The 15,566-nt window shown below is 44.6% G+C and overlaps 1 protein-coding gene across 1 annotated transcript; it reads left to right on the top strand.

Annotated features, from left to right (window-relative positions):
* Positions 1-1,106: 1,106 nt before the first annotated feature.
* LOC124703598 (early nodulin-93-like) lies at positions 1,107-1,521 on the top strand. The gene is made up of 2 exons (XM_047235825.1): positions 1,107-1,193; positions 1,297-1,521. The coding sequence occupies exons 1-2, from the start codon at positions 1,107-1,109 to the stop codon at positions 1,519-1,521; spliced, it is 312 nt and encodes a 103-aa protein (XP_047091781.1).
* Positions 1,522-15,566: the final 14,045 nt, after the last annotated feature.

Raw genomic sequence — 15,566 nt, 5'->3', positions numbered from 1 at the left:
CAAATTCCAGCAATCTGAAACATGATGAAACTTAATAATACTTGGCAGCACGAATTATAAAGCCATGAAAACCGTGAGTCCACCTCCCGTGCACGAGACAATCGCCCCTTTCCCACAACAGCATTATAACATGTTCAAAACCTGGTAAGAACCACAAATAAGGGAAGCTATATTAGATAAACAGAAAATAATAAAACATAGCTTGTAAATTCACCAGTTTATCCATGACATCTCAAAAACACCTAGCGGATACGTGCTACGGTGAGTTTCTTAGCGTTCAGTCAAAGATTTGACTCCTCTCATTGACCAGTAAAATTTTGGGCTGGTGCACATCAGCACATGCTCTGCTTCGTTCTCTTTTTCTCTTACAGAGAACAGACGCTGCTAGCTAGTAGTAGATGCTCAGTAGTAGTTTCACGATCAAGGGCTGCATCAGCATATGTGGTAGGGTGAGTTCGTAGCGTTTAGTCAAAGTTTCCGCTCAGCAACATTTGACTCCTGTCATTAACCAGTCAAATTTTATTAACCAGACAGATTTTAGGTAGGCGCACATGCTCTGCTTCGTTTTGTTATTTTACAGAGAACAGATGCTAGTCAGTGTGATGAACTTTTCCTGCCTAATTGTAGATCTCTAGGTCCTTCTTTGAAAAGCTTCGTGTAAAGATTAGGATCTGCAACAACATCCAAATCCTGTGGCTCCCTACCACAGTTTTGGATCACTTATCGCTCCCAGAAAGCGTGCCAGAGCCCGCCCACCAACTCATTCCTGGACTCAAAGCGAATGACCCACGGTTTACACTCAAAACCGTGCGTGGCCGCCACCTTTTTGGTCACTATAAATACACGGCTTGCTAGCTCCTCGTTAGCCAACAAGACAAGCGCCCATCTCACCTCACTCCTCGCTTAGCCAGTGTCCAGTACCCATTTTTCTCCATCAAACATCAGTAGATCTCACGAAGGAAGATGTCGTCGACGACGGTCACCCGTGCCTACCTCGACCACAAGCTCGCCCTCGCCAAACGCTGCTCCAGGGGTAACGATCGACTTCTTCAGAGTACAGTGCAGTATAGACAACTGTCGTACCGATCATCGAGCTTATACTTGCGATGCCTTTTTTTATGTTTTCTTCAGAGGCAACGCTCGCCGGAGCAAAGGCAGCCGCAGTCGCCACGGTCGCATCTGCAGTTCCGACGGTGAGCATCTCTTTAGTCTATTCGTGCATCTCTGTTTCACTCACGAGCGCTAGTGCTGGTTGAGATTTATGATCAGCACTAATTAACTGTTAACGGGGTTCAGTTAGCGAGCGTGAGGATGCTGCCATGGGCCAAGGCGAACCTGAACCCCACCGGGCAGGCCCTCATCGTCTGCACCGTCGCCGGGATGGCCTACTTCGTCGCCGCCGACAAGAAGATCCTGGCGCTGGCGAGGAGGCACTCGTACGAGCAGGCTCCCGACCACCTCAAGGACACCTCCTTCCCTGGCGCTGCTGCTCATCGCCGTCCAGCATTCTTCAGGCCATGAGCTAGCTAGTGTTACGGCTGCTGCACGCACCGCCGTCAATGTCCCAATAACTACTGCTGCTGCATATTTACTTCATAATATGATGTATTAGTACAGTCTCAGAGAGAGCGGTGCCTTGTGCGGTTGTGCCTGCTGCTGTAATCCATTGTATTGTACTGGTCTAGCGGTCTTCCAATTACGCCCCACTTTAAATTAACAAAGCCATTAACCGGCCAGGTGTACAACGGTAGCAACAACATAAAGAAAAAAAACAGCAAAATGTTGGGTTACCAGCTTACAATTCAGCAAAGGAAGCAACAAAGAAGAAGAAGACAAACAAGCTACAATACACTAGCTAACTAGTCAGAGAGCTTGAATCCATCGATGGAAGCGCCGTCCTCTGTTGCAAGGGTCCGGTGCCAAGAACTGACCCGAACTCCCAGGCAAAAAGCAAAGCGCACCCATGACCGGCAGAGCGCGGTTATCTTCCTGCCTCGAGATACTAAAGGGGAGGGCTTGATGGAGACGCCTCCAAGGAGGAGAGCGGTGCCCAAGGGCGTCGCCATCACCCGCACCGGCTGAGGCCTTGCCGAGATTTCGCCCTAGCCCAACCACCCCCCCCTCAAGACGCAGCCTTGACACTTATCCTACAACACATTGATCCCACGGCGTAAGGAAGAAACCACCGGCACGCCTGCGGCATGACGCCAGCCTAGGAAACCACCTCTGGGTATCTAGGAGGCCGCCCAAACTAGACCGAACACCGTGTAAAAGTAGCTAGGAAGACAATGGCGGAGACAAGCACAAATAAGGTGAAGAGGGTGTGCCTAACGCCAAAGAAGAGAACTTTGCGCCATCGGAGAAGCGCACAAGTTAAGCACGGCGGTGTGATCCAACTACGATAAAGGAGGTACATTTGGTGGCACCTCCAAGAAGGAACATGGCGTCAAGGACATCGTCGCCACATGCAACGGCCAAGGCCTTGCACGGCTTTCGCCGATGTCCCACCCAGAACCCGAAGCCGGCCACCACTATGAGACTGTGGAGTGGGAAACAGAGTCGGCACCGTCGACAACACTACAACCAGTATTGCTAGCCCAGGGACGCAATGACCGAGACCCTAGGTCAACTACGCCGAGCTCATCGCCGACGCTAGCCGCAGTCCGCCATACCTCCGCATGCCGCCCTGGAGCAACCCATGCCATCCGTGGCGAAGCACAGCACCCCGACAAGCTTATGGCGAGGAGACGGCGAGAGAGGGTGCTACCACCGCCACCACCGCATCGCCCGCGCGCGACCGCGGCCAGCAACCGGTAAGCACCAGCGAGCGCCACCCACCCCTGGAGCAACGTCGCACCACTGCCCGGAGCCACTGCCCTAGCAGCCAAGACATAGTCCCAACGGTGCCTTTGGCAATACGGACCCGACCGTGTCGCCTGCCTAACTCCACCAACGAAGGGACCTGCAGCCAGACCAGATACTTATCCCGGGAAAATCCAGGCCCGACACCCACCACCACAGCGGGAGGACGGCGCCGGATCTGCAGGGGACTGCAGCTACGGTCGAATCCTGCCAGATGCGATGTCGGAGCCCGACACCGAGACGGGGCGGCGCCGGAGCTGCACAGGGTTCCCGCAACAGGCCTGGACCGGCGGAGATGACGCGACGGAGCGTCGAGGGGCCCCGACGCTGCGCTGACCTCCACCCCGCAGTGAGGAGGGCCACGAGGCCCTGCCGCCCCGATCACCGGCGCAGCACGGCCTTTGCCGCCGGCGGCCTCCGGTGGCGATGAGGCAGGAAGGGAGGGGAGGGGGTGGCGGCGCTGGGGGGCTAGGGTTCGTCCCCTGCGTCACCTGGAGGAGACGACGCGAGGGCGTTTTTGGCCGCAGGCAGGGTTTCGTCTTCCAATTAATAACAAGTACTCCTGGTTTACTAGATTCTAAATCACTCCTGGTACATCCTTTTTTAGCTCGTCACTAGTTCTTGCAACTACGGCAAGACTACACACTAGCATAGGTATTTGTTACTTCCCTCAAAATACTAGTCAACGATTTGATAACCATTTTTTGCCAAAGAAGTACCACCAAACTATTAATAATCATCGTTAGGAGCAAACCCAAAAACATTAAAAATTACAAATAGGTTAGTAGATTATCTAGCGACGACTACAGGAACTAGAACGAGCCAAAGATGCGCCTACGTCCTCGCCCCTCCATCACCAAAGTCAGAAAAAGATTATTATAGTTGACAGACAGGAAGTCATCGTGCTAAGGTTGTAAAGGACCTACAACCTATGATACTCTCGGTGGAAGAAAATTTGAACTTGTTATGGTTGATGAATACTAAAGATATACATGGGTATTTCTTCTAAATTCCAAAGATGAGACCCACGTGGAATTCACTAAGTGGGCCAAACAAGCTCAACACACTCATAATCAAGAAATCAAGGCAATAAGGATGGATAATAGCTCCGAATTCAAAAACTACACCATGCAAGATTTCTTTGAAGCCGAGGGAATAAAGCAGCAATTCTCTACGCCATATACCCCTCAAATGAATAGTTTTGTGGATAGAAAGAACCATACAATTACTGAAATGGCAAGAACTATGTTGCATAAATTCAAGTCACCCCATAACTTTTGGGGTGAAGCCATTGCCACCGCGGTTCATGCATCACTGGCTCCTTCTTCGACCAATCTACAACAAGACCCCCTATATGAACTTCTCACCGGTAACAAGCCGAACATCTCATATTTTCCACGTCTTCGGATGCAAATGCTTCGTCAAGAATAAGAAAGAAAGAATCGGTAAATTTGAATCTAGAACTTTTGATGGTATTTTTGTTGGTTATGCATACGAATTCCACGCCTATTGATACTACAACAGTCCGCCGAGCGTGTTGAAGTATCTTGTGACGTGGAATTCGATGATAATTATGGCTCCCAAGAGGAGCAAGTTTTTCCATGTAATGTAGGTGATGAAGAATATTCTCAAGTCATAAGGACCATGTGCATTGGGCACATTTTACCGTGAGGCCCATCAACATGAAGGTCAAGACAATAATAAAGAAGATCCAAGATCAACTCAAGATGATCCCATCACTCCACCTCATGAGGAACTCACTACTCAAGAGGAGACGCATACACAAGAACAAGAATCAAATCCTCAAACCAATGAGCAAGATCAAGATAGAGAACAGAATGATACTACCATTCAATATCAAGATCAAGAAGAAGAGAAAAATGATTCTATCACTCATGATCAAGCTCAAGAAGTTTTGAACCCTTGAAGGTACATGAAGCCTTGCCAGATCTGTATTGGGTGATAGCCTTGTAAGAATAGCTAGAGTGCTTCGCCCGCAACAAGGTTTGGTCTCTAGTGGAGAAACCAAGAAATCGTAGGATCAATGTCCTAGGAACCAAATGTGTTCAAGAACAAACAAGATGAAAATGGACTCGTCGTTCAAAATAAAGCAAGGTTAGTAGACCAAGAGTTTTCCAAATAGAAGGTATGGATTATTAGGACACCTTTGCACCCGTCGCTTGACTCGATGTTGTTCGTCTCTTACTTGCTTATACTTCCTTTCATAATTTCAAACTATATCAAATGGATGTGAAAAATGCCTTTCTTAATGGCCCCTTGAAAGAGGAGGCATATGTTGCCCAACCTCTAGGTTTCAAACAACCCGTTTACCCAAACCATGTGTACTGTGCTTGGTATGAGTACCTTCTCACGGGTGGATTCCAAATGGGGAAGGTCGATTCAACCCTTTTCACCAAGCGGGTTAAAGGGGGTGTTTCATTCATATGTAAACTATATATGGATGATATTGTTTTTGGTGGTGCTACCGAAAAGACCATATTCACCATATTCAATTTGTATTACAGTTCCCTTTTGAGGGGTTATTGAAAGTGCATGGAGCCCCACGTGTGGTTTTGGTAATTAATGACAATCCCTATGAACTAATGTTTGCCTTGAGTTATATTTGTAGGAGTTGTCCATAGGCAATGCTTGAACCATATGTTGGCTTCAAGGTTGCAATAAAAAGAAATTGATGAAGAATATCACGTGTCAAGTATGTCTTGAAGATGAAGATGACCCTCAAGTTTAACTTTAAGACATCAACATGATGAAGAATGAAGAAATAAAGTGCAAGTTCAAGATGAGCCAACTCGAAGAGATCATATGCCTGAAGCTTTCCATCCATATGGTGATAAGAGATATGTTAAGATGTGCCGAAGAAGAAGCTCTCCCATGGTGGATTATAGGGGAGCAATCCACAAGACTTCGTCAGGCAAACACAATCAAGAAATGCGATCCATCTTGTTGCGTTCAAGATCGTCATCATCGAGCTCAAGTGCAACGCGCAAGGTTAAGGTTTGATCTTGATAAGGTTTCTTTCTTACCGATCTCATGTTGTAGTTGGAGACCGGTTTATAGTTTAGTTTTCGTATCTATCAAGAGGACTCTCAAGTGAGTAACTCGATCATATCATTAGGAGAACTCAAACCTTTGCATCCTTGCATCATCTTTCTTGGATGTTATTTGGGTCTTATCCATGTGGTGTTTTAGAGCTTGTGTTTCTTTCCATGTCAAGCTCTAGATCATCGAAATAGATTCCGCATGATTTACTTGTTGCATTTTGGATATTGGAGTTTTTCTTGGTTTCTCGTACTTGTTTCCATACTTTTGTGGGGGTAGATCTTGTGGTCCTCTTTTCGACAAAATTAGTTTCGTCTCAATCAGATTCCGGATGCTCAAGTTTTGTTCGTTCTTGTTTAACTGTCTTTGCCAGTTTTCTAGGGTGGGCGGATAATCCGGGGCTAGATATTTGCAAATATCATGGCCCCAAAAATAGGCTAAGGACTAAAATGCTACTGGACTTCCCCTAGACATTTGGCCGGATATTTTGTGTCGGCCCAGATATTCCGGCCCTCAATTAGGCCGAATATTCCGGCCTCGAAAGTTCCAACAACCATATTTTGTGGGGGACTATAAATAGCCCCCTTCTTCCTCCTTCGGCAGTTAACCCTCTTCCCCTTTGTGCTCGCCACCATTTTTGACCTTGAGAGTTTGCCCTATCCCTCTATTCCTCCTATGCGTCTTCAATCTTTTTGAGGGAAAAGTAAGAGGAGATCTAGATCTACATTTCTACCAATCAAATCCCTCTCTTTGTGAGTGGAATCCTCTAGATCTTGATCTTGGAGTTTTTGTGGATTTTCTTTTTTCTTCCTCTCTTCTTCCCCCACAAGCTTTTGTAGCTTTGGTGGAATTTAGGAGTGAAGGATTTGCCATTGCGTTTGGTGCATTGGTTTGAGCTTTCCACGGTGATTCGTGAAAGTGAAAGTGAGGAGCTTGTTACTCTTGGGTTCTTGGAACCCTAGACGGCTTTTAGGACTTTGTGGTGAATTATTGGTAGCCTCCAATTAAGTTATGGATGTGTGCCCAAGTTTTGTGTAAGGCCCGGTTTCCGCCTCGAAGGAAATCTCTTAGTGGAACCGTGACCTAGGCCTTTTTGTGGCGAGGGTCACCGGAGAATAAGGTGAGGCCTTTGTGGCGCTTGGTGTGTGGTGTGACTACCACATCTTGGGGTGAGGCCTTTGTGGTGTTGGTGTGCATCGAGCAACCACACCTCAAGGTGAGGCCTCTTGTGGCGTTCGGGAGCACTAACCCACCGCACCTCTCCAACGGATATTAGCACTCGCAAGAATGTGAACTTCGGGATAAATCATCTTCTCCTACGTGCCTCGTTATATCTATACCCGAGCTCTTTATATATGCACTTTACTTTGTGATAGGATTCGTGCCTGAAGTTATATATATATATTGTTATCACATAGTTGTTTATCTTGCTTAGTATAAGTTGTTGGTGCACATAGGTGTGTTTGAGATATGCCCAAGAGGCAATAATAAATTATTTATTGTTATATCTTAGTGTTCATGATAAATGTTTACATCCCATTCTATAATTGTATTAACCGAAACATTGATACATGTGTGTTATGTAAACAACAAGGAGTCCCTAGTAAGCCTCTTGTATAACTAGCTTGTTGTTTAATAGATGATCATGGTTTCGTGATCATGAACATTGGATGTTGTTAATAACAAGGTTATGTCATTGTGTGAATGATATAATGGACATACACCCAAATAAGCGTAGCATGATATCAAGTCATTAAGTTCAACTTGCTATAAGCTTTCGGTACATAGTTACCTAGTCCTTCGACCATGAGATCATGTAAATCACTTACACCGGAAGGGTACTTTGATTACATCAAACTCCATTGTGTAAATGGGTGGTTATAAAGATGGGATTAAGTATTCGGAAAGTATGAGTTGAGGCATATGGATCAAGAGTGGGATTTGTCCATCCCGATGACGGATAGATATACTATGGGCCCTCTGTGTGGAATGTCGTCTAATTAGCTTGCAAGCATGTGACTAGGTCACAAGAGATGACATATCACGGAACGAGTAAAGAGTACTTGTCGGAAACGAGGTTGAACTAGGTATGGAGATACTGATGATCGAACCTCGGACAAGTAAAGTATCGCCTGAAAAAGGGAATCGGTATCGTATGTAAATGGTTCAATCGATCACTAAGTTATCGCTGAATGTGTGGCAGCCATTATGGATCTCCAGGTCCCGCTATTGGTTATTGGTCGGAGAGGAGTCTCGATCATGTCCGCATAGTTCACGAATCGTAGGGTGACGCGCTTAAGGTTCGATGTCGCATAAGTAGATTCGGAATATGAGATGGAGACCGAAGTTTGTTCGGAGTCTCGGATGGGATCCAGGACATGAAACTGCATTAGACCGGTTTCAAAAATCATGTTGACCTCAAACTTCATGGTAATTCCTTGTCTCTGAACAGGCTTGAAGTGGTGGTATTAGAAAACATTTATTCAAGCGATCCAACGAGGGACCGAATTTCATTACCAGAATGATAACGAAACAAGGATCATATGGTTAGGTATAATCCAGTTGTGATAAAACAAAAAAAAGACGTTGCCTAGTGCTAGCGTTTTTTGGAGGAATAAGTAAACTAAGTTTATATTACAGACCAGCACAAGGAAGCCACCAACAAAAGTGCATCAGAGGCAGCAAGCAACGACAAGTGAAATCTAGGCAATAGTTCATCATCCATGCGCAGGAGATTCGACTTCAGCGATCTTGCCATCATCAACATCCATATCACCCAACATGAGAGTGGGTTTGAAGCAGAGTTACTTGCGCCCATGTCATTGGCCATTGAGGCAAGCCTCACAAGATTGTCTGCTCCAACACGAATATCCTCAGCGTCTGTGGCACCATGAAGACATGCCCAATATTTCATAAAAACGATAGAGTAGCTAATTAGCTCAACATGGGAATGAATTAACTTTCCCTCAAAGAAATCTCTCTTGCGAAATTTCCAAATTTCCCAACATATCGCTGCAAGCCTAGCAATTTGGGTGTTGCGACTGGCAGGAATAAACTGGGGAAACCACCTGAAAAATTTGGAAAAATTTGGACGTGTGGGAGCTAGAATGACCTTCCCCAGAGAGCTCCAGACAAATTTAGCAGCCACACAGTCAAAGAACAAGTGGGTAATAGTTTCATGCTCATTGCCGAACTTATACCGCGAACTTCTTGTCCAGTTGCATTTCAGCAGATTATCTTTAGTAGCAATCACATTGTGACATATAAGCCATAACCAAATCTTGAATTTTAGAGGAATTTTGCTCTTCCACAAGTGTCTGAAGGATCTGTCCAAACCACTGCTGCACAAATGTTTGTAGAATGATCTAACTGTAAATTTACCACTTTTTGACCATTTCCAGAATGGTTTGTATTTTTCCCCATTGAGAGTAATCTGGTATAGCATAGCCAACAATCCATTCTTCTGTTTAGCTAAGTCAGGTGTCATCCATCTCCTGAAAGTGAATCTCCATGCTATCCCAGCATCAGTGTAATATCTTGCTCATTGCAAATACTGTAGATATCAGGAAACGTATCTTTCAGAGGACTACTTCCACACAAAGAATCACCCCAAAAACTACTCAAGGATCCATTCCTGATACGTCTCAAACGTATCTATAATTTTGATGCTCCATGCTTATTTTTTACACCAATTTATATATGTTTTTCTCATGCTTCGTTGCACTTTTATACATTTTCCGGCACTAACCTATTAACAAGATGCCATAGTGCCAGTTCCCTATTTTCTGTTGTTTTGGTATTTCAGAAAAATTGTACAGGAAATATTCTCGAAATTGGACGAAACAAAAGCCGAAGTCAATATTTTACCGTAACTAAGACAAATACCGAAGGAGAGACGAAGAGGAGCCACAGGGAGGGGCCAAACCACCCCTTGGCGCGGCCAGGCCTGGGCCCGTGCCAAGGCATGGTGTGGCCCACCCAGGGCTCCACCGACATCGCTCCTCCGCCTATTTATTCACGATCTCGGGATAACCCTGGATACTCGAGCCTCCATCCACGAAAAGTTCCGTCTCGGCCGCCATTGCAGAACCCATCTCATGAGGGTTCTGAAGCTCTTTTCGGCACCCTGCCGTAGGGGCGAATCATCGCGGAGGCATCTACATCGTCATGCCCGCCTCCGAAGTGATGCGTGAGTAGTTCATCCTTGGACTATGGGTCCATAGCAGTAGCTAGATGGTTGTCTTCTCCAATTTGTGCCTCGTGTTTAGATCTTGTGAGCTGCCCTGCATGATCAAGATCATCTTTATGTAATGCTACATGTTGTGTTTGCTGGGATCCGATGAATATTGTGTACTATGTTAAGATCGATTATATATTCCTGTCATATGTTATTTGTGATATTGCATGCTCTCCGTTGCTAGTAGATACTCTGGCCAAGTAAATGCTTGTGACTCCAAGAGGGGGTATTTATGCTTGATAGTAGGTTCATGCTTCTAGTTTTTTTGGAAGAATGACAATAACTTTTAAGATTGTAGATGTGTTGTTGCTACTAGGGAGAAAACAACAATTTTTATCCAAGGGTAATTCTATTGTTTACTTTACACACATTGCTTAATGCAATAATCTGTTGCTTGCAACTTAATACTGAAAGGGGTTCAGACGATAACCGGAAGGTGGATTATTAGTCATAGACGCAGTTGGATTATGGTCTATGTATTATGTTGTAATACCCAAACGAATCTCATAGTAATCATCTTGTCATGTATGGTCGATATTCTGTCAATTACCCAGGTGTAATTTGTTCACCCAACATGCTATTTATTTTTATGGAGAGACACCTCTAGTGAACTGTGGACCCCGGTCCTTTTCTTTACACTGATAAATTCAACCACTACAATCCTGCTCTGTTACTTACCGCAAAGCTCTGTTCTCTTTAATTACTGCAAACATCTCTTTCCACTCGATACGTATAATCCTTTGTGTTCGGCAAACCGGTGAGATTGAAAACCTCACTGTAAGTTGGGGCAAAGTATTTTGGTTGTGTTGTGTGCAGGTTCCACGTTGTTGCTGATGCCGGTAGTGCGTCCTGCCACTAGTCAGCTAGCAACACCTTCAGAAGTCACACATTTCTTCTACTGGTCGATTAAACCTTGGTTCTGTACTGAGATAAAACTTGATGTTGTGCTTACCAGACTTTCCTCTTGGGGTTTTCCAACCACTTCCACAACAACCTCCGCCAACATTATCTGGCATGATCACCAGAGCACCATTAAGATTTGTTGGAGCCGTTGCCGGGGAGAAAGAGGATTTCTGCAAGGGGAGTCTCTCATCTCCAATATATTTACTTTGTTATTGTTTTGCTTAGTTTACTTTATTTTGTCTTGTTTGCTTTATCATATGAGAAACACACAAAAATTAGTTTCAGTTATAGTCGTCTTTATATTAAAAACACACAAAAATTAGTTCCTATTTTAAGTTGTTTTTATTTCTATTCATGTTACTACGTCACCTGAGGAAATGATCTTTACTTTCAAACAAGGGAGTGAGGAGAGTTTTAAGGAAGCTTGGTCTAGAATTAATAGTTCTTATAATAAAACTGAACCTAAAATGACTGTAGGCTTGCTTCTTAGTAGCTTTTATTTTGGTCTTATTCTTCGTTATAGATATGCTTTGGACACCGTAGCAAGATGATATTTCCTTCATTGTGATGGAGATCAAGCTTTTAATGCCATAAGAAGTTGATTGCAACATATAGCTTACCTAGTAATTTTGATTCATCCCTTGTGAGCATTTTTGCTAGATTAAATACTCTTGAGAAAAGTACTACTAGATTGAAAGAATGTTATAGTATGCTTCCGGAGAAGTGTGATCATGTTCCAATAAATTCTGAACCCTCAAGTTGCCCTTCAGTAAAAGTTGATATAGGTGGTAAAAAAAATTAGGGATTTCTTCGTGCCCTCGGGTCCTTAGTTGTGCTCAGTTTTCCCCAGCTCCTTAGTTTTTCCTCAGTTTTACCCAAGCGTTTGTCTGAAACCATCACACGTGATGTAACGGCCGGTTGCCCGACGGTTGACCGTTATCTTCTGACTAGTGGGGCCACGTAGAGCTTGCAAAGACACGTCAGACCATCCATCTTTGTTTGACCGTAAGCATCGCTCTATCCCTGACCAAAACGCGAACGAGTGGGGCTTCGGTATATCAAATGACAAGTGGGGCCATGACGCTGATACAAGGGGCAATACACGGGTAGGATTAGATTTTTAAACGGAGCTCTACAGCGATGGCACGGAGGAAGTGGCATGCGGGGTGCCGAGATGAGATCGACGTCCACAAAGAACTGCATGAGGCGAGACCAGACGCATTAGATAGATATGAACTAGACGCGTTTAACCATGCAAAGAAGAGAAGAAATGGTCGACGACATCGACCACCACCTCAAAACTTTGACTGACCGTGTCGGACACGAACGCGAGCAATGTAGAGAAAACTAGTGTCTCTCCTTTCTGGCGTGTATAGGTGGGTGCTAGGAGAGTGTGGTGGCGAAGGGAAAGACCTCGCGGCGGTCTGTGGCGTCCAACATAGCGGGTCGGCGTGGCCGTGCCCACAGCGGCGTGCATGCATGTTCGGCATTGGCATCAGCATGTACGTTCGGCATTGGCCTCGGCGGTATCTCTGGTGTGTCAGTGATCGAATGAGGGGACGGGATTGAGGGTGCATCCCGACGTTGACCTAGCAGTGGCGGCGAGCATTGCCGTTCTGACCATGCCGATATCGGCATCGGCATCGTTTGGAGGCTGTGGTGCTCGAATCAAGTTGGGATTTGTTTCTTGTAGGCCAAAATGAATTTGAAACAAGTTTCATGTTGAAAGTTAGGTAACGAAAGTTTGTAACTATCCCAAAATTATACTAGCACCATGGTGAGGTTCTTTTTGATAGAGCTATACGGTTGGGCAAACTTTTTTGACACTTTTTAGATAGGGTTCCTTGTTGTTACACGTATGGCATCATGTATGGAAAATTTGGGGTCATTTGGAGATGTTCGAAAAAATCACTTTGCTTAAGCGCATGCCGTTTCGTCTCGCTGAAACCAGCTTTTCTAACAAGGTGATTTTTTCTACCTTCTCTAAATAACCTCAAATTTCATACAGCCGATCTTCTATACATACATAGATAGATTGTTTCATTTTTACATTTTTCGAACTTTTTATTTCCCTTTATAATACCCAATTGATTTTCAGGTCAAAACCTCGAAAAACAGCATCATGTATGGCATCATTTTCACCCTAAATTTCAATTTTTCTGAAACTTTCCCTTTTAGATATTCCTTGTTGTTATAGGTATGCCATCATGTATGCCAAACTTGGTTAGGTCTCACTGAAACCAGCTTTTGTAACAAATTAGGTTTTTTCTGCCTTCTCTAAATGACCTCAAAAATCATAAGCGATAGGTTTATCATTCTATACAAAGATAGATGGTTTATCATTTTTTGCGTGAAAAGTAATGGCTACAACAAAGGGAATCGGTGATGGTTTATCATTTTTTTGCGTGAAAAGTAATGGCTACAACAAATTGTTGATGGTTTATCATTTTTTTGCGTGAAAAGTAATGGCAACAACAAATCGGTGATGGTTTATCATTTTTTTTGCGTGAAAAGTAATGGCAACAACAAATCGGTGATGGTTTATCTTTTTTTGCGTGAAAAGTAATGGCTACAACAAATTGTTGATGGTTTATCATTTTTTGCGTGAAAAGTAATGGCAACAACAAATCGGTGATGGTTTATCATTTTTTTTGCGTGAAAAGTAATGGCTACAACAAATTGTTGATGGTTTATCATTTTTTGCGTGAAAAGTAATGGCAACAACAAATCGGTGATGGTTTATCATTTTTTGCATGAAAAGTAATGGCAACAACAAATCGGTGATGGTTTATCATTTTTTGCGTGAAAAATAACGCCTAAAAGAGTTTATAATTTTTAGCGCGTGAAAAATAATACAGAAAACCGCCCTTCAGCATACTTAGAGGGTGGAAGCTAATTAACCGCCAACAGAGAGAGAGAGATAGGTTATCCTGCCCGTTCCCTATATCATACGATCAACGGTCGGCGGGCACGATTGATGCGCGTAGATGTACACGTCCGTTGGGAACCCCAAGAGGAAGGTATGATGCGCACAGTGGCAAGTTTTCCCTCAGTATGAAACCAAGGTTTAATCGAACCAGTAGGAGCCAAGAAGCACGTTGAAGGTTGATGGTCGCGAAATGTGTCTCTCCCATAAGATAAAAGCATGTTGGGTGAACAAATTACAGTCGGGCAATTGACAAATAGAGAAAGGCGTAACAATGCATATACATGATATGATAAATATAGTGAGATTTAATTGGGCATTACGACAAAGTACATAGACCGCCATCCAACTGCATCTATGCCTAAAAAGTCCACCTTCAGGTTATCATCCGAACCCCCTCCAGTATTAAGTTGCAAAGCAACAGACAATTGCATTAAGTATGGTGCGTAATGTAATCAACAACTACATCCTTAGACATAGCATCAATGTTTTATCCCTAGTGGCAACAAGCACATCCACAACCTTAGAACTTTCTCATCACTGTCCCGCATTCAATGGAGGCATGAACCCACTATCGAGCATAAATACTCCCTCTTGGAGTTAAGAGTAAAAACTTGGCCAGAGCCTCTACTAGTAACGGAGAGCATGCAAGATCATAAACAACACATGAACAATAGATTGATAATCACCATAATCATAGTACTCTCTATCCATCGGATCCCGACAAACACAACATATAGAATTACATATAGATGATCTTGATCATGTTAGGCAGCTCACAAGATCCAACAATGAAGCACAACAAGGAGAAGACGACCATCTAGCTACTGCTATGGACCCATGGTCCAGGGGTGAACTACTCACTCATCACTCCGGAGGCGACCATGGCGGTGTAGAGTCCTCCGGGAGATGAATCCCCTCTCCGGCAGGGTGCCGGAGGCGATCTCCAGAATCCCCCGAGATGGGATTCGCGGCGGCGGCGTCTCAGTAAGGTTTTCCGTATCGTGGCTCTCGGTCCTGGGGGTTTCGCGACGGAGGCTTTAAGTAGGCGGAGGGTCAACGCGGGGGGCCACACGAGGGGCCCGGAGGCTAGGTCGGCGCGGCCGGGGCTTGGGCCGCGCCGGCCACCCTCCGGCCGCCTCGTGGCCCCACTTCGTTAGCTCTTCGGTCTTCCGGAAGCTTCGTGCAAAAATAGGACCCCGGGCGAAAGTTTCGTCCAATTCCGAGAATATTTCTTTACTAGGATTTCTGAAACCAAAAACAGCGAGAAAACAACAATCGGCTCTTCGGCATCTTGTTAATAGGTTAGTTCCAGAAAATGCATAAATATGGCATAAAGTGTGCATAAAACATGTAGGTATCATCAATAATGTAGCATGGAACATAAGAAATTATCGATACGTTGGAGACGTATCAGCATCCCCAAGCTTAGTTCTGCTCGTCCCGAGCAGGTAAAACGATAACAAAGATAATTTCTGAAGTGACATGCCATCATAATCTTGATCATACTATTTGTAAACATATGTAATGAATGCAGCGATCAAAGCAAAAGTAATGACATGAGTAAACAAGCGAATC

This window comes from Lolium rigidum, chromosome 1 (assembly GCF_022539505.1).
Source record: "Lolium rigidum isolate FL_2022 chromosome 1, APGP_CSIRO_Lrig_0.1, whole genome shotgun sequence".
Lineage (NCBI taxonomy): Eukaryota > Viridiplantae > Streptophyta > Magnoliopsida > Poales > Poaceae > Lolium > Lolium rigidum.
Note: the sequence above shows the minus strand (reverse complement) of the source record. Positions and strands in the feature narration are given on the sequence as shown.